General features: G+C 41.5%; 1 protein-coding gene and 1 long non-coding RNA gene across 3 annotated transcripts in view; one reads left to right on the top strand and one right to left on the bottom strand.

The window, feature by feature from the left end:
• The window catches only part of LOC143847994 (uncharacterized), a 45,879-nt gene extending 19,706 nt beyond the window's left edge, over nt 1-26,173 (top strand). Inside the window, exon 4 of the mRNA XM_077356763.1 lies at nt 26,073-26,173. Coding sequence (XP_077212878.1) covers nt 26,073-26,173 — 101 coding nt within the window. The remainder of the gene's footprint in view (nt 1-26,072) is intronic.
• LOC143848978 (uncharacterized) lies at nt 16-22,778 on the bottom strand. 2 transcript variants are annotated; one of them, XR_013235512.1, is made up of 3 exons: nt 22,512-22,778; nt 22,081-22,140; nt 16-470 (listed from the first exon to the last, which is right to left on the bottom strand). It is a non-coding gene; the product is annotated as an uncharacterized LOC143848978 (long non-coding RNA). The 2 variants fall into 2 exon arrangements; XR_013235511.1 differs by having other exon boundaries at nt 22,081-22,778.
• Nucleotides 26,174-27,989: the final 1,816 nt, after the last annotated feature.

The raw sequence follows: 27,989 nt of genomic DNA, 5'->3' as shown, positions 1-27,989 counted from the left end.
TGACCCCTTCCCATAAATTCCAAAGGAAAAACATATAATATATAGAAATGTAAACCCATTACACGAAAGGATAAGCACCCTGCTGATGGTTTTCCTCTACGAAAACATTAGCGGGCATGATGTCACCTCCTCGACATGAAATGTGGCATAGATCTCAGTAGTGGAAACAATCAAAGAACGCAAATAGACATAATGAAGGGGACTGAAGTGGGCATTCCACATGAAAGTATTGACTTCAAAAATCTGGAATAAACGGTCACTGGAATGATCAACTAAAGATTGAAATCAACATTTAACAGAAAATATAAATAATCTAAAGTAAGGATTGAAAACATTTATGACAAAAAGAATGCAAGGCACTATCATGGCATACCATTTGAAAAATAAGTATTGCAAAGATGATAAAAGGCACTATCATGGCATACCACTAATTCAACCTTCTAATCCATGTATCTACTTGCTCTAAAATCCTGAAAACATAGAAAATAATTTCTACATTAGAAAAAATCTTCTAATTGATCTATCTCCTTGCCTCAAGATCCTGAACACATAGAAAATAATTTCCAAACACACATGATGAAAGTTCTATACGAATGAAACACCTCACAGGCTCATCAAAGTTGGACAACAATATAGTTGTGTCCCAATTAAATCAAAGAGCCCTCAAATTTATAAGAAATTGTAAATTGGTGGACAACAACATAGTTGTGTTCCAAAATTAGAACCTCCCAGTTAAATCAAAGAGTCAAGAATGCTTTATAACTTTTTTTAGAAATGAAAGAAGATAAATTCATGAGGAAGTTTGATTTGTGCAGTAGCAATATCAAATGCACAACTGTAATTAATAGACAATCTTAAAACTGAGCTTCGCTCTTCCGGAAAGCACATCTAAAGAAACGAAGTAAAGAAAGTGCGTTTTAATATAATCTGTGAAAATGTGACTTTGCATAATAATGAAATAGGTTTGAGCCTAAACCCAAAACAGACTACAGTAATCTGAAACCAAATTTTACTCCACAAATTTTTGCAATTCACAATTAGTGGGAATTAGAAAATTTCAATTGCCCAACAAATGAAGTTTTACTGATATTAAAATAGAATTTGAACCACCGGCCACTTTTGATTTAACTAAGTCCATTGATTTCTATGAGAAAAATGCGACCCTGTGTAGACACCCCATTTTGACCTGACCCAAATTTCCCCAAAAATTGAATAAATCCCGAAATCGATCCCTGAAATCGAATCCAAAATTCCCCGAACTCAGTTTTCAAATCCCTGAAACCGATTCCCGAAATTTCTAGAGCTTGAGGTCCAATTGCAGAAGAGCCTGAAAAATCCGAAAATGCCCGCTTGAAAATCATTTCTGGAAATATTCTGCAAGCTTGAGTGATCCCGAAGCCCCATCGATATCCTCTGTTCAATTGCCCCGACCTTCCCTTTTATTTCTGCAAAAATTAGGCAACCTACAGCGTGCCCCAGAATTTTGGTATTGGCACTCCTCTGTTTGGATCCGCCGGGCTCCAATCTATATCAGCGCAGCCCCTTTAAACACTAGATGACAAGATGATTTGCAAATGTATCAAAATGAGATAGGGCTAATATCATTTTCAAAGATAAAAGGGATAAAAGGAGCGGATTCAAACACTTGGGAGGAGGTGTGCTGATATCAATGCCCTCTAGAGAAAATGATCAAGGGCTGAAAACAACCAAGAGAAAATAAGTGGTAAATGGATGGCTAGGATTAGAGTGAAGGGCAAAACCCTAGATATAAAACCTCGAGAGAGAGCTCGTGAGAGAGGGGAGGGGGAGGTCTTCCATTTTCGAAAGAAATTACAGAGAGAGAGAGAGAGAGAGAGAGAGAGAGAGAACAAAAGGGGTTTTGGGTCTTCTTCTCCGGCAACGTTGCCGGAGCTCCGACCACTCCCCATCCTCGGCCACCATCGTTTGAGAGAGGGGTCTCTTGATTTTCGTTGAGGAAGGGGAGAGGGTATTGCACAGAGGGAGAAGGAGAAGAAAAGGAGAATCCAGCCACTACCTAAATCCCATTCACACCACCGGCAATCCTCATTCCAAACCCACCTCTACTTTCCATCGGCCACCTCCACCACCGAGCCGCCATTACAACCCAGATCTCTCCAACCCATACCCAGCAGGGCCTAAACCCACCTCATTTTTAAATCCCATTCTTTTCCTCTTCTCCGGTAACCTCGCCGGAATCCGGCAAGCCTCCTCCATGGAAACCCACCTCATCTTCTTCTCAATCAAAACCCTCTTCAAACCCTCCTCAAATCGCCCTAACTCTGGCCAGCCACCGCTCGATCAAACCCACATCATCTCCTCCTTCAAAACCCCATCCAAGCCGGAATCCGGCAAGAATCCGACCATTGCTAGCCATTCTCACCCCTCCATCTCCGACCTTCATCACCATGGACCACCACCCTCAGCCGCCTCCTAACCTAAGCCACCGACCCAAACCCATGTCGTTTACACTCACTTAAAACCCAAACCCACCACTACCATCTCAGCCACCAACCCAAACCCATTTCATCTCATCTCCCACCACCGTCAACCCAACACCCTTGCTACCAAACCCATCTCAAAACCCTCTCTAACACTGGAAACCTCTTTCTCCGATCACCCTTTTCGTGGTCCGACCATCCTTGCCGGAATCCGGCAACCCCATTTCAGATCCGGTCCGGCGGCTGCACATCCGTCAGCGACAGAGCTTCAGCGTGACTACAAAAGTCCTAATTCTAGATCCAATCCACCCTCCCCTGCAACCTTTGCAAATAGCCGGGATCTCTTTGCAATCATCATCTCAGTAGGTGGTTTTGCAAGATGAGCTACGGGAGCAGCTCTGGTTTGGTTTCTTCCTACTCATTTATTTGGTTTGGCATTCTTTGTTACAATCTGTTCAAGTATAAATGATTAAATATCACCAACTCTAATGGCTTGGGCTTTTAGGGTAATTGGTTGTTTCACATGGTATCAGAGCTATTGCCTCACGGCTGGTTCATAACCCATTAACACTCCTAATCCCTTGATATTAAAAATCCAAATGTATGGACAACCCAAAAAAAAAAAGAGGAGCTGGAAGAGTAGGGGGTTCGGTCATTTTTGCAGAGAGAGGAGGGTGAATGTTTTTGTTGGGAGGATTATAGAGGAGCATAGGAAGAAGAGAGTTGATGGGTCCTTGGGTGAGGATGGAAAAGGTGTTTTGTTGATGTTTTGCTTGGCTTGGAGGATGATAAGCTCAGTGATTCTGATATGATTGCTGTTCTTTGGGAGATGATTTTCCGAGGTACTGATTGTAGACACCCCATTTTGACCTGACCCAAAATTTCCAAAAATTGAATAAATCCCAAATTTCGAGTCCCGAAACCGAATTCAAGGTCCCTAGAATCAAGCTTCAAGTTCCCGAAACCGGTTCCAACATGTCCGGAATCAATTTTGAAATTCTCGAAACCGAGCATAGAGTGCGAAAGAACCTGAGTGACCCAAGAGTGCACATTTGCAGTCCATTTCCGAAATACTCTGAAAGCCCCAGTATCCATAGACCCCATTGATATCATCCGTTCCATCGCCCCGACCTTCCCTTTTATTTTTTCCGGAATTTACAAAAATTGCAAAATACCCTGAGTTCTGGTATTGGCACCCCTCTACACGAACCTCCCAAGTGCGGATGATGCTGACACAATCTCGCTTTGATATTTTCACTAACTTACCTTGTCTTTTAGCGTTTAAATCACGATTAAATGATCATTACATTTTTATGAGTTTAAATAAGAAAAGACGGGCGAGTTGGTGTCGTTATCAAAATACGAATGTGTCAATATCATTTCCCTAAGAAAAGATACAAGAAAAGAAAAAAAGTAATTCATCCTTCCCCTTTTCTTGCTTAGACCACCCCCTATAGCTAGAAAATATGCTAAAGAGGGCTGTCCAAGGAAGAAAGATGTGGCAAATATATCATTCTCTTTTATTCGCCTCCCCGTCTTTTACTTGGACTCCCCCTCTAGATTGAAAGAGTAGTCACAAATGCACTATAGGGGCTGCCCATGGAATAGGAGGGGCGAAATATTTCATTTCCCATGTAAAAGGGAGAGTGGTTTATCAACTCATGGATGTGGTCATACCAATTACCATGCCCATTCAGCCCAATAGAGAAAAGACAAGTTGAGAAGGTGCTTTACCAAAGCTCTTGGGGGTGTTAATATGAGCACACACACACCCCCTTTTAAAAGACCAATCGGCTAGGGTTTGAAAGAGGATTTTTCTTTTTTTGTGGAGGGTGAGCTTTTGGCTCCCAACAGAGAGAAGAAGGGGATTTGCAGCCACTCCCCCACCTCCATCACCGAACACCTCCATTAGCCCAACATCATTTCCCTTCACTTTCATCCCAACAGATGTTATCATTTTCCTTGCTTACTCCCATGTCCCCAAAACCCTATCCCCATCCATTGTTCCACCAACGAACCCATTGGTTCCGGCAATCTTGCCGGAACTCCGGTCATCTTCCTTAGTATCCGACCCCTAGCTACCCTCTCTATGCCACCGACAATCTTCTGTTTCCCTATCCCCTTACCATCAAACCCTCCATTTTTAATCCCATCTCCACAATCTCTGCAACTTCTCCAACTCCGGCCGTGCCACCTCCGACCACCGCCCACAACCATTTGCTCCGGCCGTGCCACCTCCACATTTCCACCATCCTCTCCTTCTTCACAACCTAATAAAACCCATACCACCGGAATCCGGCCATAACCCACCGGAATCCGGTAACCCCATTAAATCCGATCAAAACCCATCCCCATCCCAACCACCGTTAAAACCCTCCATTACAGCCATCACCAAACCCTCCTCCATTTTCAGCCACCGTCCCACCATTGCCGCCTCTGTGCCGCTCGTGGCCTTCGCCTTTCATCATCAAATCCTCGGCCCTCCACCTCGTAGCTCGGATTCAAGAAGAGGATAGTAATATCTTGTTACTGTAAGTCGATCCAAACTCAAATCCATATTTTATTTTATTTTTGTTCTTGTTCAGGTAAATGGCTGCTTCATAGGTTTTATATCCAATGGGGTGTGATGGTGTTTTTTTTTTTTTTTTCTTTTAGAATCACATATTGCTGCTACTTGTTAATTTTCTATGGCTTAGCTGGGGATTGAAATGGGTTTTATGGATGAGCAGTAACATGGATGGAGACGAGTTTGGTGTGGATATCAAAACAGGGGAGTGGCCATACTTATGACTCATCCCATTTCAGTTGGCATGTTATACCTCTTTTCATTTAGAGGATGAACTCTCAGTCATGATGTGATTTGGATAAGCAGTGAGTTCTTATGAAAATTTTGCCAGAATATGATCACCATTGCCATGATGTTTCATTTTCTTATTCTTGGGCAGTGGCATCATAGATGATAAATTGTATTACCCTCTCATACATCATCAATCTGTTTAAATTTAGATAACTTCTGCTTGAGCCGAATTGTAAAGTGCAATCCAAGCAACACAAAGTCGGAGCTTGGGTTCCTTTCGATTTAACATTAATCAAATGTCGATTTACAGTTTAATTTCCTAGGAGGGAGTTATGGGCTATGATGAGGCTACTCGGAGCCCACCTTAGCTTTCTCTTTCCTTCCCTTTCGAGGCTTCTCTTAGTCTTAGGATTTTCCTTAGATCTCAGGGTTCCTATATCGTCCATTGATTTCAGAAGTTTTCTGTCGGGTCTCAGGGCGATGACGGAATATTTCTTGAGCCAACCCCTTGCCCTTCCTATCATTTTCTCCGTCTTAGAGTCTTCGCAGGACTCGAAGGGTTTCCTTTCTTACCTTCTTTCGGGACTACTCTCTTCACGTTCCTTGGGATTCCTCTTCGCATTTCGGGATCCCCATCGATTTTGGGAACACTTCGTCGAACCAGTCGATGACGGTCGGCAACCGCTTGAGCCAAACCCCCCCTTTCGATCAAAAGGGATAAAAATACGTAAAAATCAAATAACAAAAAATCCAAAAAACATAAAAAAGCACTCAAAAGCGTTTTTCGAAAAGCTGTTTCGAACTACGTTGGCTTGATCCCTTTTCACAGGGTACGTAGGCAGCTTGGGATCGTCATCCCAAGTTCAGTCAAGCCTTTCAACAAAATCATTTAAACCCTTCAAAAAATCATTTCAGCATCAAAAAATATCTTTCAAGCTTTTCCCAAAAACACAAAAACTAAAATGGGCAAGGATGGTGATTGCCAGGTCACCCATCGATTTTGGGAACACTTCGTCGAACCAGTCGATGACGGTCGGCAACCGCTTGAGCCAAACCCCCCCTTTCGATCAAAAGGGATAAAAATACGTAAAAATCAAATAACAAAAAATCCAAAAAACATAAAAAAGCACTCAAAAGCGTTTTTCGAAAAGCTGTTTCGAACTACGTTGGCTTGATCCCTTTTCACAGGGTACGTAGGCAGCTTGGGATCGTCATCCCAAGTTCAGTCAAGCCTTTCAACAAAATCATTTAAACCCTTCAAAAAATCATTTCAGCATCAAAAAATATCTTTCAAGCTTTTCCCAAAAACACAAAAACTAAAATGGGCAAGGATGGTGATTGCCAGGTCACCCATCGATTTTGGGAACACTTCGTCGAACCAGTCGATGACGGTCGGCAACCGCTTGAGCCAAACCCCCCCTTTCGATCAAAAGGGATAAAAATACGTAAAAATCAAATAACAAAAAATCCAAAAAACATAAAAAAGCACTCAAAAGCGTTTTTCGAAAAGCTGTTTCGAACTACGTTGGCTTGATCCCTTTTCACAGGGTACGTAGGCAGCTTGGGATCGTCATCCCAAGTTCAGTCAAGCCTTTCAACAAAATCATTTAAACCCTTCAAAAAATCATTTCAGCATCAAAAAATATCTTTCAAGCTTTTCCCAAAAACATAAAAACTAAAATGGGCAAGGATGGTGATTGCCAGGTCACTCAGAGCCTTCCTTTCATTTCATTTCCGATTTTGATCGTGGTTTTCCGGTTTTATCGGTTTTCCGACGTTTTATCGGGTTTTGGGACGGGCGACGACGTAGCGTGGCCCCTTCACAGGGATTGTCCTCGCTGAGCCCAACGATAGGCTATGACGATCGTGAGACTTATCCGATCTTTAGCGGATCAGGATCGCTGAGCTTGATTCATTAGAATCGCTCCCTAAGCTTATCGTACGCTCCTTTTTCTTCTCCCTGGTATTCTCGGTCCTCATGTACCGTTGATTTTCCGATTCATTTCTTTCCCTGTATCTTTTAGCTCATTGTGTGTTTATCTTTGACTTCTTATGTGCTACTGTTAGCTTGTTTACTTTCCTAGCATGAGATTGCTTATTATTTCCTTAGCATTATCTCTTACATAGGCTCGCATGCTAGTGTGTTTATTCTATTGCTTTGGTAGTTTACAGCTGTGCTTATCTGTCCTCTCACCTGCTTAGTTGTAGCATTTATTCATCTTATCTTGATTATCTGCTTAGCTGTAGCTGTGCGTGTGAATATTACTGTTTTTCTAGATGTGATGAGTTAGGATTAGATGCGGTGAGTTAGGATTTGGATGTTTATTTTCTTTTGCCCATCCCCGGGTCATGCATGCTTAGATAGACGTTTTCTCGGGGATGCTCGTTCCCATTTCACATGATTTTAGCCCAAAACTCTTCAAAATTAATTAAAAATGGCATAAGAGACCAGGTGCTTGCACTTGGGCGAATTGGGGGCGCTTAACACCTTCCCCATTCGTCATCAGGCACGAACTTTTGTATCTCTGGTTATCCGTTGCAACAGAGTATTTCATTGGATCCAGGGCCTACTTCCCTGGATGGCGACTCTTCTTTGTTATAGGTACATCTTGGTTCCGGGCTAGTCCTTGAATCGAGAGGTATCTCATTTGTATCGCCACCCATGCTGTGAGTGGCATCATTTCGAGAGTTCCTTAGTAGAGCTCTCCTTCACATTGTAGAGATCTTAGAGGATCGGCGTGGGATCTCGTGTCCCTCGCCCATTCGTCCTCGGGATCGAGGTCCACACTGATACAGTAGCTATCCTCCTGGAGTGGATTCTACCAAGAATGGTCCTACACCCAGATATTCAGTCCAAAGCCCAATCTGAAATTGATGCTGTTGTGGGAGAGTCCCGACCCGTATCTGATTCTGATATACCAAACCTCCCTTATCTTCAATCCATAGTGAAGGAATCCCTTAGGATGCATCCACCTGGTCCCCTTCTTTCATGGGCCCGGCCTGCAATCCATGACACTCACATTGGAAAGAATTTCATTCCTGCAGGCACAACTGCAATGGTGAATATGTGGTCAATAACCCATGACGAGGCAGATATATCAGGTAATTGCCTAATCCTTTTCAGAGCTAGATTTTGCATCACAATGTTTTGATAATTGCACCAAGTCATATTAAACCTCGGTAATGTTAATATCAAGACGAGAATGTTAATAACATAATTTTCGAAACATGGTTGTGTTAATGTTGTTTCCCCAAGGTATAGGAGGTTGATATTTGTATGATTCGGTGGGTATACCTTGTTTTGGGGAGTGCGCCAAACTCAGTTAGAATTACCTCGTTCAATAAGAGCACTAAGCTCATTTGCCCCCTGTCAGAATGCTTACGACTCATTTGTCTTGTTTTGGGTTCCACTTGTCTAGTTCCTGCTCTAATGTCAATCATGGAATTTCAATTACTAGTGTCTCAAGACTTGCCACCTTCATTTATACCAGGTATCTCAGTCAATGCATTCTAAACGAGAATACTTACTATGTTTGTTGGAATATCTCTCATACTTGGCAAAAGAAGAAATTGTCGAATTACATCTCTGTCCGTGTTGTCTCTCCACTTGATCATGATGTAATCTATGGAACAACTTATTGTAGCCTTTTCATTCACGTTCTACATGCCCCAGGCGATGACGGAATGATTCTTGAGCCAACCCTTTGCCCTTCACATCCTCTTTCCCTTCTTGGGATTCTTACAGGGTATAGGGGTTTTCCCTTCTTTCTGATGTCATCATTTCTTGTAGGATTCAGGGGTTCCACCTTGTCTTCTTCTTGGAACTACTCTCTTCGCGTTCCTTGGGATCCTCTTCGGTTTCTAGGATTCCATCGATTTTTAGGGAACTTTCTCTCTCAGTCAAGGCGATGACGGAATGTTTCTTGAGCCAACCCCTTGCCCTTCCTATCGTTTTTCCTCATCTTAGGGTCTTCGCAGGATTTGAGGGGTTTCCTTTCTTTTCGGGATTATTCTTTGCACGTTCCTCGGGATCCTTTTCGAGTTTCGGGATTCCATCGATTTTGGGAACACCTTCTCTCGGGTTTAGGCGACGACGGACGGAAACCTCCTGAGCCAAAACCCCTTTCAACCAAAGGGATAAACAAAAACACATAAAAATCAAATAGTAAAAAATCCAAAGACAACAAATATCGTCAAAAACATCAAAAACATTTTTCAAAAAAGCTGTTTCGAACTACGTTGGCTTGATCCCTTCCCACAGGGTACGTAGGTAGCTTGGGTCCACCCAAGTCCAGTCAAACCTTTTAATAAATATTTTTCAAACATTTTCAAGCATTTCAAAGCAAAAACAAAAAGAAAAACAAAAATGGGCAAGGATGGTGATTGCCAGGTCACTCGGAGCCCCCTTTTCATTCCATTTCCGATTTCGATCGTGGTTTTCTGGTTTTCATCGGTTTTCCGACGTTTTATCGGGTTTTGGGACGGGCGATGACGTAGCGTGGTCCCTTCACAGGGATTGTCCTCGCTGAGCCCAACGATAAGTCATGACGATCGCGAGACTTGTCCGATCTTCAGCAGATTAGGATCGCTGGGCTTGATTCCTTTTGAATCGCCCTCCGAGCCTATCGTGTGTTCCATTTTCTTTTTCCTGACAGTTTTTGGTCCTCGCATACCGATGATTTTCTGATTCTTTTCTTTTCTTGCATCTTTTAGCTTGTGTGCTTGCCTCAGATTTCTCATGCGTCGCTTCTAGTTTGTTTGCTTCTTGATTGCTATTTTCTTAGTCTTATCTCTTGCATAGGCTCGCACGCTAGTGTGTTTATTTTACTGCTTTGATTGCTTAGCTATAGCGTTTATCCATTCGTCTTAGCTTGATTATCTGTCTAAACTTAGATATTTGCTTTCTTATCTCATTATATCTATCATTATCTGCTTAGCTGTAGCTATGCATGCGATTGTTTATTGCTTTCTTAGATGCGATGAGTTAGGATTAGATGCGATGAGTTATGATTTGGATGTTCATTTTCTTTGCCCATCCCCGGGTCATGCATGCTTAGATAGACGTTTTCTCGGGGATGATTGTTCCCATTTCACATGATTTTTGCCCAAAACTCTTCAAAGTTAATTAAAAATGGCATAAGAGACCAAGTGTTCGTACTTGGGCGAATTGGGGGTGCTCTTCAGATCTTCCTCATTCGTCACCAGGTACAGACCTTTGCATCTCTGGTTATCCGTTGCAACAGAGTATTTCATGGGGTTCCAGGGCCAGCTCCCCTGGATGGCGACTCTGAGTTATTTCAGGTGCGTCTTGGTTTCGAGGCTTTTTGTCTCCGGATCAAGAGGTATCTCATACATATGTATCGCCACCCATGCTGTGAGTGGCATCATTTCGAGAGTTCCTTGGCAGAGCTCTCCTTCACATTTGTGGAGGTCCCAGAGGATTGAGAGGGGGATCTCGCGTCCCTCGCTCACCGTCCTCTCGGGATCGGGGTCCACAGGCTGGTGACTCTGCTGGGGAGTTCTTGAAATATTGCCTAAATCTGTAAAAATGCCATTTTAATTAATTTTGAAGAAATTTGGGTCTAAACCAAGTTAAATGGGAACTTCATCGTTAGAAATTCAGGGGCACCGAGTAGGTGCGTAAATAAAACGAGGGATTCACACACTGCACATCATGCATTGTTATATTCTTTATTTCTTTCATTATTTTCATTATTGGCCTCAGGGAATAGATATGACGCGTACCAGATGGGTAATTATGACCTTAAGGGAACCGTTGTATCTATTTCCAAGCTATGCGCCGGAGTAGCAGCCGTAGACACTGGGTGTGCTGGTGTTCTACAGCAGCCGATGAGCAATGAACATACTCTGTATAATGCTGGGTGTGCTGGCGTTATACATCAAGGGTATGGTCATAAGCATAGTACCCTGCAGAAATGCCTGGGCCCTACTTTTATTTCATTATATTATGTATATATATTAGCTGCTCCCTTTAGAACCAAAATTAGGGAGCCCTTGCTAGGACACTATATATATGTACTCATATAGGACGAGCGTGTGTTGCTTACACATGTGAAGCCTAGAGTTAGGAGCCTTGTCCCATTTGTAGACTAGGGTAGCTCACCTTGCGTGGCTACAACACGGTCCTAGTACACTCATCAGTCTGTCATCAGTCGAGACCTCCTTGACTCCGTTAGAGCATACTAGACTGGTGCCCCTGGTTAGGATGTATATATATATGTATATGTATATCTGTATTTATTTTTAGATTAGGGTATGTTTTTTACGTTAGATTTTCCTTCCTAACCTAATCTGCTATCTCTATCTATCCGTCTTTCATATTATGATCAGATCATTGGTTTCACTTCATCATTTTATAGCCCGATCTATCTTCTATGAGCCTGATCCTTTGTTCGATCCTCATCAAATCCCATTCCACATGTCGATTGTGAGTCTATCTTGCCATTATTGCTACCAGAGTGTGTGTTCTTGTTGAGAGCCCTGCTTTATATTGACCATGACGGCGTACTCTTCATGTTTAGTTACTAAGACCCTCCTAGTACAGTCGTTATGCTGTCGGATTTTCATTAAAAACCTTGGAGTGATCATTATTCTTTTAGGTTTGTTGACGAACCATGTACTTACCTTACCTCATCTCCATGTACAGTCGTTATGCTGTCGGATTTTATCCAAGGGAAGGATGTGTTTGTGCCACCTTTTGTTTCAACTTGCACATTACATTGTCATGTGATTACTTGTCATTGAGCCAAGTGTTTGTCAATTCCATGATAGGAGTCTCACCCAGTTACTCAGCATACCTCCTAAACAAGCTTCCATCTCTTAAACTCTTCAGTCTCACCAGTCCGTTGTACCTATTCCATCTCACCTTACCCAGATAGTTGAGTATACTGAGAGTCTCGTCTTGGCAGAAATGACAGAGATGATGATGCAATCCAGGACCTGATAGACGGGGATCCCCTCACTCTTCTCGAACTCAAATGCTTCCGAGAACTCTGCACCTAACCATGTTGCACCTCTTTCACCCACCATGGGAACCACTCTACCCTTTCAACCCTTCATAGATCTCACCCCCTTTACCTGTACCACCTCTGGGCTGGAAAATGAATGGGAAGGAAAAGGGAAAGATGTCATAGCTTGAACCCCTTGAAAACATCATACCAGAAAAAGCCTTGCCATTGTCAGGTGCTAAAGAACAATTTGAGCTGGGTCAACAAAAACCGAAGAGGCCATCCCTTCTGAGATTCTAACTCCAGGATTGTTCTCTCCGATCATTATCATCATTAATGAAGGCACGATGTCATGAACTTTCAGCGCTAGTCCGTTGCCTCTAAAAAGTGTCATTTCTTTCAAATTCGTCATTGTCGTGTGTGTAACAACTCTGTTGTCCAAGTTGGTAGGTCAAATAATCATATTAGTGTCAAGTCCAAGTATTTTGTGTCTGCTCCAATTTCTTATGGTGAGTCAGCATTCAACCCATTGTTATGTCTGATGAAAAGGCCCAATGTTGCGTGTCGAGTATCATCCATGTACATAAACTTCTCAATGAAATGAACATGTGTTTTCAATGTCCAATTTTCCTCTGTGTTTCCCCTTGGATCTAATGTTGAACAAGCTAATACACCCTCCTCAGATAAGGATGCCGACGAAATTCTCCTCGAGATCTGAAAGATGGTCAAACGAGAGGAAGAGCGTCGAGTAAAGCCACTTGAAGACGAAATCGAAACTGTCGATGGTGGTATCAAAATCTGAAACTCGGGAAATATGGATTGGCAAAACTTTATCTCCCAAAGAGCGCGAAGAATCGATAAGCCTACTAAGAGGGTTCCAAGTAGTTCTGCTTGGCCTTACGAGGATAAATCGGGAGCATGCCCTTAGTGCTAGTCAATGAAAGACTCCCTCAGCTTTAGACATCAGGTCGAAAAAGCAAAATTTTCAAGGACGAATACAAGACATCAAGTGAAGATGATCAAAAGAATTAGAGAAGACTTTCAGACAACAAAGTCATAATCATAAGAGCATGAGTCCCAAAACCATACTTTGGCCGTGCATTCCGATGGAATTTCAAGTTAGAGCATTCAAGGAGTAGGGGCCTCCCCGACGTCCAATAAAAAAAAAAGAATCCAGAATAAAAAAAAAGTGAAGGGAACCTGCCCCTACGTCAAATCCTTAGGAATGTCAGAATCCCAAAAATTGGAGTGGATAAAATGAAAAGAGATTTCAAAATCGTTTTCAGCATACCGAAAGGACCCAGAGTCACAGAATCTCGAGTACCAGTTCAAGATCCCAAAGACAAAGTGGGAATTCAACCAGTCAAGCTTACGCAGTGCAGATGAAGTCTTGCCAGGAAATGCCGCCAAACTCCTCGAAAAAAAAGAGAGAAAGAAAAATTCAAAAGCTGTTGAACCTCAATTATTTGAGAAAATTTCACGCCAGAACACCAGAAGGCCATCCTTGGCCGTTTGAACCTTCAAAATAAAAAATCCGAAGTTTGAAAAATCCTTTTGCAAACTCCTTTGAGCCCCAACAAAATCAAATATTCTTTCAACCACCCAACAAACCAGGGGCATAATTTTTTTTTTGAACTATGCTCGGCCTGATCCTCACCATATGGGGGTACGTAGGTAGCCTGGCCAATCCGGGTTCGGTCGAAACCTTGAAAACCAAAATCAAATCCCGTCCTTTCGAACCCTAACCCACCTAGAAAGTCCATCTGGTGCAACAAGCAAAGGTTCAAAGTAAAAAAAATAAAAAACCCGAAAGGGCGGCCTAGGCAAAATTTAGGGGCATTAACCCGCTAAGTTGGCAACCAAAAGCCGACTTAGGCAAAAGTTAGGGTACAGAGCCCGCTGGACCGAAAACCCGAAGGGCGATCCAGGCAAAAGATAGGGCACACGGTCCACCAGATTGAAAACCTGAAAAGGCAATCTGGTTCATGGCAATGACTTCCTGCAATGCGCGAATCAATGAGGCGGAGGAAGAATCTTCAGTCACAGCAAAATCTCATAGTTCAAGTAGTGCTGGCAAAGCTTACTTTGACACTCCCCTACACTAGGGGCATCGAAACCGAGCAATCCGAAAGGAGATATTAACCATGACAGAAATACCGAAAGAGGAAATTAATGCCTCTTGACACGGTATTCGAAATACTCTACGAGTGGCTAGGCCATACACTTAATAAATAACACATAAGATCCAAGAGTGAGTCAAAAAAAAATGAGTCGAGTCCCTAGAGCAATAGGAGTTTTCTTTGGTTGAATCCTTTGAAATCTATTCCTCCTTTCGTTCGTTTTTTTTCTTCCTTTTGAAGTCAAAGTCGCTGGCGTTGAGAGAACGACAACACGCCCTTTAAACGATGAAGAAAATTCAGAGTAACTCCTGTTTTAGGTATCAGAAGGGGCAAGAGACATCCTAGTCAAACCTACCAGAGACCTTAAGGCTCCAGAAGCGAGCAATGCCAGAAAGAGATTCTCAGGCTCAGCCATCATGGTGATTGTCCTACTCCCTCCATTCAAAAAAAAAAAAAACCTTTGCAACCTCAAGCCTTCATGAAGCAAAGCATCTTTTTTTCGACCATCATTGTTTCGCCTCCTTAAGACCCTTGTCATGGAAGTACAATACACTAGGGGTATCTTTTATGACTTGCGTCATAAAAGATATCAGACACACAAGGATAATCAGTGTTAATATCCCCAGCAAGTTGAGATGAGAGAGGCATGAGCACATCTCGAGCCAAGCCGCCAAATCCCCAACCAGGTCTACTCACTTCTGAGTCTACTGTCAACTCCTCATAGGACTCAACTCCCTGCAGAATACAATTCTCTCAACAAAAACAGTCGATACTCAAACTCCAGCAAGTCATCCAAGTCTTGTTCTCAGCAGAGAGCACGCACTCCTAATTTCTCTTGGCAAGAGATGATCAATCAATCCCCAATGGAATAAGTCAAAATCCTATTCTAATTTCGAATCCAATCCAATTTCTCTAATCCCTTTTGATTCCCGTCTCGCTGACCCTCAGTCCCGCTGGCCGCGTCTCGTTCGCAGACCAGTCACCTTCGCAGACCGGTCAATTTCGCAGATAAATCAAATTTTCTTTAGCTCCCGTCTCGCTGACCTCCAATCCCGCTGGCCTTGTCTCATTCGCAGACAGGTCAATTTCGCAGACAAGTCAATTTTGTAGACAAGCTCTTTTCATCAGGCCATCAAGGCCGATCCTTATTGATTTCTGTTTCGCTGACTTCCAGTCCCGCTGGCCTTGTCTCATTCGCAGACAGGTCAACTTCGCGGACAGGTCAATCTCGCAGACAAATCAATTTTTTCTTAGTTCCCTTCTCGCTGACTTCAGTCCCGCTGGTCGTGTCTCATTCGCAGACAATTCAATTTCGCGAACAGGTCAATTTCGCAGGCGAATCAAAGTTTCCTTAGCTCCCGTTTCACTGACCTCCAGTCCCGCTGACCGCGTCTCATTCGTAGACAGGTCGATTTAGCAGATGGGTCAATTTCGCAGACAAGCTATTTTTATCAGGCCATTAAGGCCGATCCTCATTGATTTCCGTCTCGCTGACCTCCAGTCCCGCTGGCCATGTCTCATTCGCAGACAGGTCAATTTCGCAGACAAGCTATCTTCATCAGGCCATCAAGGCTGATCCTTATTGATTTCCGTTTCGCTGACTTCCAGTCCCGCTGGCCATGTCTCATTCGCAGACAGGTCAATTTCGCAGAACAAATCAAATTTTGTTTGGCTCCCGTCTCGCTGACCTCCAGTTCCGCTGGCCGTGTCTCATTGGCAGACAAGTCAATTTCGCGGACAGGTCAATTTCGCAGGCAGGCTGTATTCAACCGCCTTCCCAAGGCATCCTTTTCAAAGTCCCCCGCTACATCCTTTTCAAAGTCCCCAGTGGCATTCTTTCCAAAGTCCCCCGAGGCACTCTTTCCAAAGTCCCCTGTGGCATCCTTTCCAAAGTCCCCTGTGGCATCATTTCCAAAGTCCCCTGCGGCATCCCTTCCAAAGTCCCTCGAGGCATTCATTCTACAGTCCCCTAAGACATCCAATCTGAGTAAGACCCTTGAGGCATCCGATCCTTTCATGAATTCAATCTTCGCAAAATCATTTTCTTTATGTTTTCCTTCTTTAAACAAATTTTCGGGGCAGGTCAAAATACGTCGTCCTTTTGGCTTTGGCATTCGTGCGACAAGTACCCTCTGCCAAAGAGAGGCATCTGTAGACACCCCATTTTGACCTGACCCAAATTTCCCCAAAAATTGAATAAATCCCGAAATCGATCCCTAAAATCGAATCCAAAATTCCCCGAACTCAGTTTTCAAATCCCTGAAACCGATTCCCGAAATTTCTAGAGCTTGAGGTCCAATTGCAGAAGAGCCTGAAAAATCCGAAAATGCCCGCTTGAAAATCATTTCTGGAAATATTCTGAAAGCTTGAGTGATCCCGAAGCCCCATCGATATCCTCTGTTCAATTACCCCGACCTTCCCTTTTATTTCTGCAAAAATTAGGCAACCTACAGCGTGCCCCAGAATTTTGGTATTGGCACTCCTCTGTTTGGATCCCCCGGGCTGCAATCTATATCAGCGCAGCCCCTTTAAACACTAGATGACAAGATGATTTGCAAAGGTATCAAAATGAGATAGGGCTAATATCATTTTCAAAGATAAAAGGGATAAAAGGAGCGGATTCAAACACCTGGGAGGAGATGTGCTGATATCAATGCCCTCTAGAGAAAATGATCAAGGGCTGAAAACAACCAAGAGAAAATAAGTGGTAAATGGATGGCTAGGATTAGAGTGAAGGGCAAAACCCTAGATATAAAACCTCGAGAGAGAGCTCGTGAGAGAGGGGAGGGGAAGGTCTTCCATTTTCGAAAGAAATTACAGAGAGAGAGAGAGAGAGAGAGAGAGAGAGAGAGAGAGAGAACAAAAGGGGTTTTGGGTCTTCTTCTCCGGCAACGTTGCCGGAGCTCCGACCACTCCCCATCCTCGGCCACCATCGTTTGAGAGAGGGGTCTCTTGATTTTCGTTGAGGAAGGGGAGAGGGTATTGCACAGAGGGAGAAGGAGAAGAAAAGGAGAATCCAGCCACTACCTAAATCCCATTCACACCACCGGCAATCCCCATTCCAAACCCACCTCTACTTTCCATCGGCCACCTCCACCACCGAGCCGCCATTACAACCCAGATCTCTCCAACCCATACCAAGCAGCGCCTAAACCCACCTCATTTTTAAATCCCATTCTATTCCTCTTCTCCGGTAACCTCGCCGGAATCCGGCAAGCCTCCTCCATGGAAACCCACCTCATCTTCTTCTCAATCAAAACCCTCTTCAAACCCTCCTCAAATCACCCTAACTCCGGCCAGCCACCGCTCGACCAAACCCACATCATCTCCTCCTTCAAAACCCCATCCAAGCCGGAATCCGGCAAGAATCCGACCATTGCTAGCCATTCTCACCCCTCCATCTCCGACCTTCATCACCATGGACCACCACCCTCAGCCGCCTCCTAACCTAAGCCACCGACCCAAACCCATGTCGTTTACACTCACTTAAAACCCAAACCCACCACTACCATCTCAGCCACCAACCCAAACCCATTTCATCTCATCTCCCACCACCGTCAACCCAACACCCTTGCTACCAAACCCATCTCAAAACCCTCTCTAACACTGGAAACCTCTTTCTCCGATCACCCTTTTCGTGGTCCGACCATCCTTGCCGGAATCCGGCAACCCCATTTCAGATCCGGTCCGGCGGCTGCACATCCGTCAGCGACAGAGCTTCAGCGTGACTACAAAAGTCCTAATTCTAGATTCAATCCACCCTCCCCTGCAACCTCTGCAAATAGCCGGGATCTCTTTGCAATCATCATCTCAGTAGGTGGTTTTGCAAGATGAGCTACGGGAGCAGCTCTGGTTTGGTTTCTTCCTACTCATTTATTTGGTTTGGCATTCTTTGTTACAATCTGTTCAAGTATAAATGATTAAATATCACCAACTCTAATGGCTTGGGCTTTTAGGGTAATTGGTTGTTTCACATGGTATCAGAGCTATCGCCTCACGGCTGGTTCATAACCCAGTAACACTCCTAATCCCTTGATATTAAAAATCCAAATGTATGGACAACCCAAAAAAAAAGAGAGGAGCTGGAAGAGTAGGGGGTTCGGTCATTTTTGCAGAGAGAGGAGGGTGAATGTTTTTGTTGGGAGGATTATAGAGGAGCATAGGAAGAAGAGAGTTGATGGGTCCTTGGGTGAGGATGGAAAAGGTGTTTTGTTGATGTTTTGCTTGGCTTGGAGGATGATAAGCTCAGTGATTCTGATATGATTGCTGTTCATTGGGAGATGATTTTCCGAGGTACTGATACAGTAGCTATCCTCCTGGAGTGGATTCTACCAAGAATGGTCCTACACCCAGATATTCAGTCCAAAGCCCAATCTGAAATTGATGCTGTTGTGGGAGAGTCCCGACCCGTATCTGATTCTGATATACCAAACCTCCCTTATCTTCAATCCATAGTGAAGGAATCCCTTAGGATGCATCCACCTGGTCCCCTTCTTTCATGGGCCCGGCCTGCAATCCATGACACTCACATTGGAAAGAATTTCATTCCTGCAGGCACAACTGCAATGGTGAATATGTGGTCAATAACCCATGACGAGGCAGATATATCAGGTAATTGCCTAATCCTTTTCAGAGCTAGATTTTGCATCACAATGTTTTGATAATTGCACCAAGTCATATTAAACCTCGGTAATGTTAATATCAAGACGAGAATGCTAATAACATAATTTTCGAAACATGGTTGTGTTAATGTTGTTTCCCCAAGGTATAGGAGGTTGATATTTGTATGATTCGGTGGGTATACCTTGTTTTGGGGAGTGCGCCAAACTCAGTTAGAATTACCTCGTTCAATAAGAGCACTAAGCTCATTTGCCCCCTGTCAGAATGCTTACGGCTCATTTGTCTTGTTTTGGGTTCCACTTGTCTAGTTCATGCTCTAATGTCAATCATGGAATTTCAATTACTAGTGTCTCAAGACTTGCCACCTTCATTTATACCAGGTATCTCAGTCAATGCATTCTAAACGAGAATACTTACTATGTTTGTTGGAATATCTCTCATACTTGGCAAAAGAAGAAATTGTCGAATTACATCTCTGTCCGTGTTGTCTCTCCACTTGATCATGATGTAATCTATGGAACAACTTATTGTAGCCTTTTCATTCACGTTCTACATGCCCCAGGCGATGACGGAATGATTCTTGAGCCAACCCTTTGCCCTTCACATCCTCTTTCCCTTCTTGGGATTCTTACAGGGTATAGGGGTTTTCCCTTCTTTCTGATGTCATCATTTCTTGTAGGATTCAGGGGTTCCACCTTGTCTTCTTCTTGGAACTACTCTCTTCGCGTTCCTTAGGATCCTCTTCGGTTTCTGGGATTCCATCGATTTTTAGGGAACTTTCTCTCTCAGTCAAGGCGATGACGGAATGTTTCTTGAGCCAACACCTTGCTCTTCCTATCGTTTTCCCCCATCTTAGGGTCTTCGCAGGATTTGAAGGGTTTCCTTTCTTTTCGGGATTATTATTTGCACGTTCCTCGGGATCCTTTTCGAGTTTCGGGATTCCATCGATTTTGGGAACACCTTCTCTCGGGTTTAGGCGACGACGGACGGAAACCTCCTGAGCCAAAACCCCTTTCAACCAAAGGGATAAACAAAAACACATAAAAATCAAATAGTAAAAAATCCAAAGACAACAAAAATCGTCAAAAACATCAAAAACATTTTTCGAAAAAGCTGTTTCGAACTACGTTGGCTTGATCCCTTCCCACAGGGTACGTAGGTAGCTTGGGTCTACCCAAGTCCAGTCAAACCTTTTAATAAACATTTTTCAAACATTTTCAAGCATTTCAAAGCAAAAACAAAAACAAAAATGGGCAAGGATGGTGATTGCCAGGTCACTCGGAGCCCCCTTTTCATTCCATTTCCGATTTCGATCGTGGTTTTCTGGTTTTCATTGGTTTTCCGATGTTTTATCGGGTTTTGGGACGGGCGATGACGTAGCGTGGTCCCTTCACAGGGATTGTCCTCGCTGAGCCCAACGATAGGTCATGACAATCGCGAGACTTGTCCGATCTTCAGCAGATTAGGATCGCTGGGCTTGATTCCTTTTGAATCGCCCTCCGAGCCTATCGTGTGTTCCATTTTCTTTTTCCTGACAGTTTTTGGTCATCGCATACCGATGATTTTCTAATTCTTTTCTTTTCTTGCATCTTTTACCTTGTGTGCTTGCCTCAGATTTCTCATGCGTCGCTTCTAGTTTGTTTGCTTCTTGATTGCTATTTTCTTAGTCTTATCTCTTGCATAGGCTCGCACGCTAGTGTGTTTATTTTACTGCTTTGATTGCTTAGCTATAGCGTTTATCCATTCGTCTTAGCTTGATTATCTGTCTAAACTTAGATATTTGCTTTCTTATCTCATTATATCTATCATTATCTGCTTAGCTGTAGCTATGCATGCGATTGTTTATTGCTTTCTTAGATGCGATGAGTTAGGATTAGATGCGATGAGTTATGATTTGGATGTTCATTTTCTTTGCCCATCCCCGGGTCATGCATGCTTAGATAGACGTTTTCTCGGGGATGATTGTTCTCATTTCACATGATTTTTGCCCAAAACTCTTCAAATTTAATTAAAAATGGCATAAGAGACCAAGTGTTCGTACTTGGGCGAATTGGGGGTGCTCTTCAGATCTTCCCCATTCGTCACCAGGAACGGACCTTTGCATCTCTGGTTATCCGTTGCAACAGAGTATTTCATTGGGTTCCAGGGCCAGCTCCCCTGGATGGCAACTCTGAGTTATTTCAGGTGCGTCTTGGTTTCGAGGCTTTTTGTCTCAGGATCAAGAGGTATCTCATACATATGTATCGCCACCCATGCTGTGAGTGGCATCATTTCGAGAGTTCCTTGGCAGAGCTCTCCTTCACATTTGTGGAGGTCCCAGAGAATTGAGAGGGGGATCTCGCGTCCCTCGCTCACCGTCCTCTCTGGATCAGGGTCCAGACCCTGCTGATTTAAAAAAAATGCTGATGAGAAAAATGAAAAATAAATGACAATGGAGAGAGAGAGAGAGAGAGAGAGAGAGAGAGAGAGAGAGAGATCACTTGCTAAGCATGTTAGAAGAGAAAACAGGGGCGAAATCCTATTTCTGGAGGCTCTAATGAAGTCCAAAAAAAAATATTGATGAGAAAAATAAAAAATAACTCACATTGGAGAGAGAGAGAGAGAGTCGTCAAATAATTTGGTCAATTTTCTAATGTAAATGAGATGAATTACTCCATAATCAAATCTCAAAGCATTGAACATGCATCATGCAGGGACACTTTGTAGAAAGGAACAAGGTATATAACCATAAAACTAAAAAAAAAAAAAGTTTATTTTCCATGTTCTGCATTCTTTTCAAGGTATTGTACAAAGAAAGAAAGAAAATTTAGAGAAGGAAGATTTCTTTTATTTGTAAAAAGTGTTGTGTAAAAAGAAATAAGATTGAAAATAATATATATTGAGATAAATTTAATCAAAGTGGAAGGCAACTCGCAGCAGCAAACCAAATTCATGGATGTCATAATGATATTCACAACACCCAACCAAAACCGAGCATATGAAATGAAAACAACAGAACATATAGGAAGTTTTATGTAGACAGACACCCAACCACAAATATAGTTAATATTTAAAGTCTGAACACATGCACAATGAAGTTACTACCATTAAAAAATAAAAGCAACGAAGGTACTAACCTTTATGAGAAGCTTTACAATTCCATCTTTTGCTTTTCCATCCTTGGGTATGAAGAAACCCTAATTTGAAAACACTAATCTTAAGACAAACCCATTATAGTAATCAACAAATTCAAAAACCATGTATCCCTCTTTCTGCAGAAAAGAGACCCTGATTTCTTATTGATAGATAAACATGATCAAAATGTGTGTTTTAATTCCTTTAGGAATGCGTCCAATTCTCTCAATTCCCTTAACCCTCCCTAAAAGGGTTTTAATCTCCCGTTTATATGAGCAGGTTTACCCAATTAGAAAAATATTTCATGAAACCACTTCCTCAATTCTATCAACTGCACCCAAATTCAATTCTTCTCTTTCCTTATGCACATCACATTTAAAAAGAAATTTTAAAAAATGGAAGATAAAAGCAAAGACACATTTAGAAGATTCACCATATCCGTATAACCACCCTTTTTCCTGCCGTGTAATAAAACCTTGCCTTCACTGCACACATAAAAGTGGTTAAAGAAATTTGCTTTAGGCTGTAGTAATTACTAAAAAAAATTTTTATGAAGTGATGAAATGAGATTTTCAGTTGGTCATTTAAAATTATAAGGAATAATGAAAAATGAAACATGAAACAGGACTAAAGAGAATACAGTATATAGAAATGAAAGAATCCCATTCAATGGAGAGAAAGAGAGAGAGAGAGAGAGAGAGAGAGAGAGAGAGAGAGAGAGAGAAACTTGCTACAAATTTTTAAATTTTAGCACATGAGTTGATTCTGCTTTGAAAATGCATTTGGGAGTTTAGCTCTCTTCCCTGCAAAAATCAAGCATTAAAACACATTAAATCATATTTTGAAATCAGAAATGGAAATATGCTAAACATCATGGCCACAAAAACTTAATTGACTGGTAGAGGAAAATCACAAAAAGCCATTGATGAAAAGTAGAAACAGCTGACCAAAGTTACAGACAAAGAAAAAACAAATGACAGGAAGATGGATCAAATAGTTTTTTTTTTTAAAGAAACGAAAATGCATGGATATAGGAGGTTAAAAAACTGATAAAGAAAAGAGAAATATATTTTTTTAAAATGGAAAAAATGACAAAATTTTCCGAATTTTCTGAATGCAAATCAAACAAACCAAGGAAAAAAAATCCACGTGATGGAACAATTCAAAGCATACCAAAAGACGAGTAACTAAAGCATGTACTTAAGAACTGTAACTTTTTAGTTACAAAAACAATATATTATGTAACTTTTTACCTTGGCATATAGCCCAATAAATATGCAATAGGCATACACATTATTAGGAGGGAAATTAGAACCTTCAGACTTCCAGGTAACCAATTCCTTGGTAAGATAATAATCTTACAAAGGCTACCTTGATGCGTCATAGAAGATCATGTAATTTGGGCTCACCTAATTTGAAGCTGATCAAGTGCATGGAGGATGTGAGAATCTAAAAGGCCCCAATATTTCCAAAAACAATAGTGAATAGTTTACAGTTTATAATCTCTAGATGAAATAGAGAAATAAAGGAAAAAAATGAAAACGGCTGATTTTACAAAAAATGTTCTGCATCTGCTTAATATAGATATAAACCGAAGGAAACAAAGCCCCACAAAATGGAATATGATTTCTTTCTACCTGAAAAATACCAAAGTCCAATTGGTTTAGCTCCATATGTCTATCCCAGGTTGTTCAAAGGTCAAAGTATATCAAAAGTTTACTTTAGCATCAAAGTATATCAAATTAATCACAATTCAAAAGTAAAAGTTGTTACACCCGAACAGATAGGGTTTCTATTTGCGAAATAACAAACAGTAGAATACTATTGGGATTACATTCAATCGGGTACTTGGAAAAAACAAAGTCCCATTGAGGCATTCTATCAAACAATTGAGAAGCAAAATCCACGAAACCTCATAGAACATACCCAATTCCATAGAACTTTCAATAAATTGGTAAGAACAACTTAGTAAAATACCACCAAAACCCTAAAATCCTAAACCCTGACTTGTAATGCAAACAGAATAAACAAAGCAGAGAGCACATCCATTACCATGAAAATTCCAGCTGAAGCCGTCGCTTTAGGAAAAACGAAGGGTAAGATATGGAAATCTCGGGGTGAGTAGGTAAGGTCTCTGATAAAAAAACCCCTGGTGTAAGACACGTATCGGAAGAGAGAAGGCTTTTGCCAAAAATATCTCTGATGAGTTACAGAGAGATTAAAAAACCATAAATGAGGGGGGGTAAGATTGAAATTATATGAGTTCAATGGGTGCATTTGTTCAAAAAGGTCAAGAAATGTGACGTGTAATTCTCACGTGATTTTCATAAAAATCGAAAAACTCTCTCTTTTCATCCCAGCTTATTCAAAACTAGTAAAAAACCCGTGCGATGCACGGGCCGACAAAGGACTGTACGGACCACGTCATAGGTTGATCCAAACCGTCCATGTGATGGAACACAACATAAATAGGTTGTGCCTCAAAAATCATTTCCATAGGCTGATCCTAGCCCTCCAATCTATAGATGTTTCCATAATTCCTCTTAAATCGGATGGTTAAGATCACCCTATAGATTTTTTATTAAAAAACCATAATTTGTGAAGGAATTTGAAACCATGATTTCCATGTTAGGAGTTGAGAATCTCCTCTGCCTCAACCTACACCTTATCTATAATTAGATGGTACAAATCAGAAGAGCAAAAAACACCACTTACAATAGCAAACTACTTTTCAAATGAAATAGTAATAATTCCATAAAGAAGCACCTATTAATCCCCAATATCATCAAATATAACCACAAACCTAACAACAATTTTCACCAAAGCATGCAAACATTGTAAAATGAAGAGAGTCAGTTCCATTATCAAATGCCCTAAAAAATTCTCAGCAATTTGCGACTAAGAGTATGAAACATCCTGAAAAATGACAAAGAAAGACCAATACCGAGTCAAACCCTAATAAAAAAAATATAAAACCCTAACAGAGAGATGAAATAAAACAAAATTTATCTCAGTTCTTACAGTAAAAGCTCTCTTAATCATTCAAAAAATAAATAAATAATTAAAAACCTCTCCTAAGAGAGTTACAATAATAAAACCCTAAAATCAAATTCCTGGAGATGAAGTAAAATAAAAGGAAAATAAAATTATAAGAGTACATGACTGATCACCAGCCCGTTTAAGATAGACTGAAATCCCCTGCTATTGTAATATTGTTGTTGTTGAACTGATGAAAATTCAGAAATAGAGATGGAAAAAACTTCATATCATAAATCTCATCCATTGTTGCCACCCGAAGCTCTTTCCTGTAAAAAACCAGAAATAGAGATGGAAGTAAGAAGTGATTAATTAATTTGAGAAAAGATAGTGTTTTCCCGTCGGCGATGACGATACTGGTGCCGGTCCGAAGGCGGTGGCGGAGTGAAAGGGGAAGCTGACAGAGCGGAAGCTTAGAGAGAGAGAGAGAGAGAGAGTACGTGTATGCTTAATTGGCTATGGAGGGGGGTAAGATTGAAATTATATGCTTTAATGGGTGCCTTTGTTAAAAGCATAAAGGAGGGGGTAGGATTGAAATTATATGATTTAATGGATGCCTTTGTTAAAAGCATAAAGGAGGGGGTAGGATTGAAATTATATGAGTTGAATGGGTGCATTTGTTCAAAAAAGTCAAAAAATGTGATGTGTAAATCTCATGTAATTTTCAAAAAAATGGAAAAAACTCTCCTCTTTTCATCCCAGCTTATTGTAGTAGAAGTGAAGAAATGTGACGTGTAATTCTCACGTGATTTTCATAAAAATTGAAAAAACTCTCTCTTTTCATCCCAGCTTATTGTAGTAGATAGAAGATATGTGTGTGTGTGTGTTTGTAATTTTTTAATTTTAAAAAATATATGTATATATCTGAATGCATGATTGGAATTTTCAGTTCTTTTGTTTTTGTTTTCTTATTTTTACATTTTTTTTGAAAAAATAATAATCAGAATGTGAATTTCAGGAAAAGAAAAGTCACCTGAACTTGACGACGGTGGTACCGGGTTTCCCCCTCGTGACGACGGCGACGGTGGCTGCGGTGGGGGAGGTGGTGGTGGAGGCTAGTCAGGCGGTTTCTTCTTTTTTGGTCTGCTTGCATTTCTTGGATTGTTGAAGGATCAAGAGAGCGAAGGACCTTACAGGGACGACCGGAGAAGACGATGAATAACCAAGAGGAAGCAATTATTATTATTTTGGTAAAATTGCTTTTATTGTATCATTTTATTTGCATCAAAAGTGGAATTTTTTGTTAAAATAAAATCTAAGGTTTTCTTTGACAGGAAAAAAGTTTTAAAGGAAATCTATGTTGTTTATTTTACTTGCATTTTGCACTTATACTCTGGTTGGGCTATTTATTCAGCATTCTAGACCCTACGTAAAATGATGGACAGTTCGAAATTTCTGAGCAATTGTTCAGGCTCAATATGATTGTTGTTGTTAGCTTCTCTTTAGTGGGACCACCCAATCACTGAATATTAGAAGCAATTAGATCTTGTCAAATGTTTAGGGATCTTATATTTGAAGTGATTGTTGGGTTATATGATCTAAATTGTGGGACCCACTTGATGAACTGTATGGATCTTGCTGATGAGATGTTGGTGGGCCCTATCACTGAACTTATCTCTGTAGAATTAACTTCGGTAATTGAAAATTTAACCCTTAACCCAGGGTATTTTGTTCATTCAAACCACATTTTATTAGTGCTTTTGGCTAATATATATTTTTTTGAAATGGGTGGTGGTTCAATTGAGTTCAGCCCCAACATGGGTTACAAGCTCTCGTGACATGAACATAATTTCTAATCAAAAGATTTTGCTAATGGAAGTGTCCGTGCCATTTTGGACAAAGCCATTAGAGACCCCACATTTTGCACATCAGCTGAATTTGTCTTGATATGAGGTGGCATCTGTCACCTGAAAAAGAGGGGCTGTAAAATTGCTTTTTGCACAACTATGGTGACCAAAAATTTTTGAATTCTAAAATTGTATTTACCAAATGATAGTTTACCAAACTTGATGGTGCATTTGTTTGCCATTCTAGAAATCATTATGGCAGCAGGGAAGAATTGTTGTTCATGATAAATAGCCACAAAATCCCAAAACTATGAAGTTGCTACAGCCATGGAAACAAAAAACTCTACTCAAGACGGGATTTTGTTTCCTGGTTTTTAGCAACTATGCCCTCATCTCCACTCTAGAGACACTGATTTATCATGAAAAACAATTCCTGGCAGTCAAACGTGCCCTCAGCAAGAGATTTTGTAATGGTATTGTTGAAACCAACAGAATGGAATCTCAGGTGGTATACGGAATGCCGCCATATGAGCTCTTATTTGTGGTACGACAGAAGTACCGCTCTTGATATTTGATCCAACAACAACATCTTAAAAAGTGTGCTTACGGAATGCTGCCATATGAGCTATTATTTGTGGTACGACAGAAGTACAGCTCTTGATATTTGATCCAACAGCAGCATCTTAAAAAGTGTGCCTGTGATGATGCATACGAGCTAATAAGGCCTTTCATCGTATAACTTCTGCCATTCCCATTGTCTGGAGCGTCAAAATCAAAAAATTCAAAGCAAGTCCTATCAAGTGAACGGTTTGGATCAATCAAAGGAAGGATCCACAATGCCATTGTTGATCTTGAGTGAGGTGCTATCAAAGTGAACAGTTTGGATCAGTGTTTAAAACTCGTTGACTCGGCACGGAACTCGGCCGAGTCGACTCGGTTTCGTGAAGACCGCATTTTGGAGTAGCAGACTCGGCGAGTCCGGGCCGAGTCAAACACGAATATTACTTTTCTCTTGGATGGGATCGACTAGCAGGAGAATCTTGGCGATCCGTGACTTCTCCCACTGGTTGATCTTCCCAAAACATATT

Source organism: Tasmannia lanceolata, unplaced genomic scaffold, assembly GCF_043159265.1.
Source record: "Tasmannia lanceolata isolate RefF3 unplaced genomic scaffold, GAP_Taslan_0.1 ptg000016l, whole genome shotgun sequence".
In the NCBI taxonomy this organism is placed as follows: domain Eukaryota; kingdom Viridiplantae; phylum Streptophyta; class Magnoliopsida; order Canellales; family Winteraceae; genus Tasmannia; species Tasmannia lanceolata.
Note: the sequence above shows the minus strand (reverse complement) of the source record. Positions and strands in the feature narration are given on the sequence as shown.